This window comes from Megalobrama amblycephala, linkage group LG16, assembly GCF_018812025.1.
Source record: "Megalobrama amblycephala isolate DHTTF-2021 linkage group LG16, ASM1881202v1, whole genome shotgun sequence".
NCBI classification, from domain to species: domain Eukaryota; kingdom Metazoa; phylum Chordata; class Actinopteri; order Cypriniformes; family Xenocyprididae; genus Megalobrama; species Megalobrama amblycephala.
This window is the reverse complement of record NC_063059.1, coordinates 34356960-34360135: the sequence shown is the minus strand read 5'-3', so window position 1 is coordinate 34360135 and position 3176 is coordinate 34356960. Positions and strand designations below refer to the sequence as shown.

The window sequence follows — 3176 nt, the reverse complement described above, 5'->3', positions numbered from 1 at the left end:
GTGCCATATTGCATTTTATTTCTTCAACAAAAATGGTGCTAAACAGCACCAACAGTGGTTCTTTGGCTCATAAAGAACCTTTAAAAGGGCTTAACAGGTTCTTTGTATGGCAGTGGTGCTATATAGCACCTTAACCACCCCAAAGAACCGCTGAAGAACCACTGAAGCACCAAGATTTGGTGCTATACAGCATTTAAAGTGGTTCCCCTATGATTACGAGCCAAAGAAGCACTTTTAGTACTACAGTATATAGCACCATTTTTTTTTTTAGAGTGTATAACAAGGATTACAATAAATATAACAAATGAATTGCTCATTGTTCATTCATTTTAGTTAACAAATTAACTAACGTTAACTACTTGGACCTTATTGTAAAGTGTTACCACATATTTGCTGACGTTGAGGTGAGGTGACGTTTAACAAATTATATTTGTTATTGGGTGTTTTGACAACTGGATTAAAAATAGCAGACTGGGTGTTGTCAATTTGAATTCCTGAGTGAAATCCGCACAGACTATAAAACATGGCAAACATCTCCTTTCATTTTAGACCTTTCTTGGACTTCATTGTATATTGATTTCTTATTCTCATTGTAGCCTATTGACTCTTCATTGAATTTCTTTGTTGACATATACTGTGGTAGGCTACTTTTTGTCTTTGTTTTTCTTTTTAACATAACTTATCATTTATAATTCTCTCTCTCTTTGTTATCAATTGCATTGATAACAGTGAATTTTAAACAATGGTACAAAACTACTCATCAAATGACTCTAGCAAAGGCTTCTCAATTCCACGAGGCAGAGAAAAAATCATTATAGCGTGTACACTGTCTGCATGCTTCCTGTATGTGAATAGTGTATTAATATTTACGTTTTTTAAAAAGGACTATTTTCGCACCAAAATGCGTTACATATTTTATTATTCACACCTTGCTTTGTGATTGGCTGTTTCTGTTTATAACCAATATTTGCTTGATCCTAATCTTTCTCAATGCAACAATGCCGATAGGAATATGTCTTGTCATTTGCCACATTATGGAAGTGCTGAGCTATGCTACTCCACTCACTCTCACAGCTATGAGTCTAGAGCGCTACGCGGCCATCTGTATGCCCCTGCGACACTCTCAAATCTGTAGTCTGTCCAGAACGATCCATAGCATTCTCATCATCCATGTTATCTGCTCCATAGAGCCCACTATGATCTTTTTCATCTTCGTTGCCTCAGTTCCACTTCACATCTATATGAAAAAAGCACTTTGCCAAGTGGAAGTGCTTATTGTTCACATGTGGCAGAGTCAGCTGAGGTCAGTTTTCACACAGATATTCTTCATGATGATTTTTTGCACCATTTTGTTTTCTTATGTCAAAATCATGCGTGTTGCAAAAATGGCAAGCTCTGGTAATGGTAAATCAGCTGTAAGAGGCTTAAAAACTGTGGTATTACATGGATTCCAGTTGTTGCCTTCAATCATTCAGCTGTGGTGTCCGTTTGTAGAGCAGGCCCTCTTAAATGTTGATATTTACATATATATGGAGGTCAGATATTTTAATTATGTTGTGTTTATGCTGGTCCCACGGTGCTTCTGTCCACTTGTGTATGGATTGCGAGATGAAAAGTTTTTCATTGCTTTGAAAATATTATGCATTCTGTGCAGTAAATAAAAAGATTTCACCTAAGATTTCATGATGCAAACTTCTGTTAAGGTGATCTGAACTGTGCTGACAAAATTCTGTACTAACATTTCAGACTTGCTGTATATTTACATGATATTAAAGCAAAATATGTGTATATGTGCTTTTTAAAATGAAATTTCAATATTTTGTGTCTGAATGTAAAACAAAATAAAAATAAATACATAATTAAAGGATCAAAGGCTGTACATTGCATATTGTTTGTGGTATGTATGTTGGTATTAAATAAAAAATAGAATTAGAACATCAAACTCGATATGTGTATTTATTTTCCATGTTAAACACAGGCTTAGTATTAAAATCACTGGACAGTCTCTCTCTTTTTTTACTAAAGCAAGATAGCACAACTAATGGCACCATCTTGTGACTGAAAACGGTTAGACGTGACATTGTAATTACATAGTTTAGCTAACTAAAGCTAACACAAAATGCAGATCAATAATGATAGGCTATATAAATTAACACATCAAAACACTTCTGTAAGCAAAAGATTTAGGCAAGACACAAAGTATTGTTAATTAATGTTATATTACATTATATTTGCTTGAAATAATTTTTTAACATAATCTTATAAGCCAAGAACTATAGATGAAGACAATTAAATTTAATATTAAACTGTAAAATTGCAAAAAAAAAATTGTTCCTTAAGAGCTAATATTTTAAATGAAGAAACTAACCGACACTGTATTCACTACACACCAGTGCGTGCAGTGGTGTTCTGAAATATGAGGAGGCAAACAATGTCCTCACAGTTTTTTATTTATTTTTAATTTTTTATAACTAAAATGTAAATTAATGTCTGTAACCCTCTATGGTACGCAATATGATATAAATGAGGAAAAAAATATTTGTGGTGTTTTCCTGCTTAAAATCAGGACACTATAACAATATCAATAAAGATTTTCATTAATTTTTAATTAATTTATTTTAAAAGTTCATTTAAATGTCTCATTTTATCAAAAACAAACTAAAATAGACTATGTTGCATGGAGGCAACACCGTACCATAGATGGTTAAACAATATATTTTATTTGTTTTTTTGATTTTCAGCTGACTAAAAGTGTACGTAAACAAGAGGTGGGATTTATCGCACAAACCAATCATATACAATCATAACCGATCATATCCAATCATAGCGTGATGCAGGCACTGCCTCCTCTCACATGACTTTTCCCCATTCATTCTCTTTTACACCCCACAAAACCCACCGCAAACTTAGGGGCTCTGCTGATTCTCTACACAGCAAAATCTCCAGAGTTAAATCAACTCTGCTCAGAGAACATATGGTCCCTCTCTACATAGAGTTAAAATAACACTGAAACAGACTTAAAGTTAATGAGATAACATGTTTGTGGAGTTGTTTAATTAGATCTTGAGAGATTTAATGTCTTTTATCTTCACTTGATTTAATCTAAGGCTGTGGCTGAAGTCAGTTGTAGTTCTTGTGTTTCTCTTCAGTGATTCTGCTTGTTAACAGCAGGTGTT

The 3176-nt window shown here is 33.6% G+C and overlaps 1 protein-coding gene across 1 annotated transcript; it reads left to right on the top strand.

Moving 5' to 3' along the window:
• The first annotated feature begins 227 nt into the window (after positions 1–227).
• Positions 228–1905, top strand: LOC125249603 (odorant receptor 131-2-like). Its single transcript, XM_048161922.1, has one exon. It carries the CDS (start codon positions 999–1001, stop codon positions 1659–1661), a length of 663 nt encoding a protein of 220 aa, XP_048017879.1. The 5' UTR covers positions 228–998; the 3' UTR covers positions 1662–1905.
• The last annotated feature ends 1271 nt before the right edge of the window (positions 1906–3176 follow it).

Bases quoted from the DNA above. Each gene is read 5' to 3' on its own strand.
- LOC125249603 (XM_048161922.1), top strand. From the start codon at position 999: ATGCCGATAGGAATATGTCTTGTCATTTGCCACATTATGGAAGTGCTG.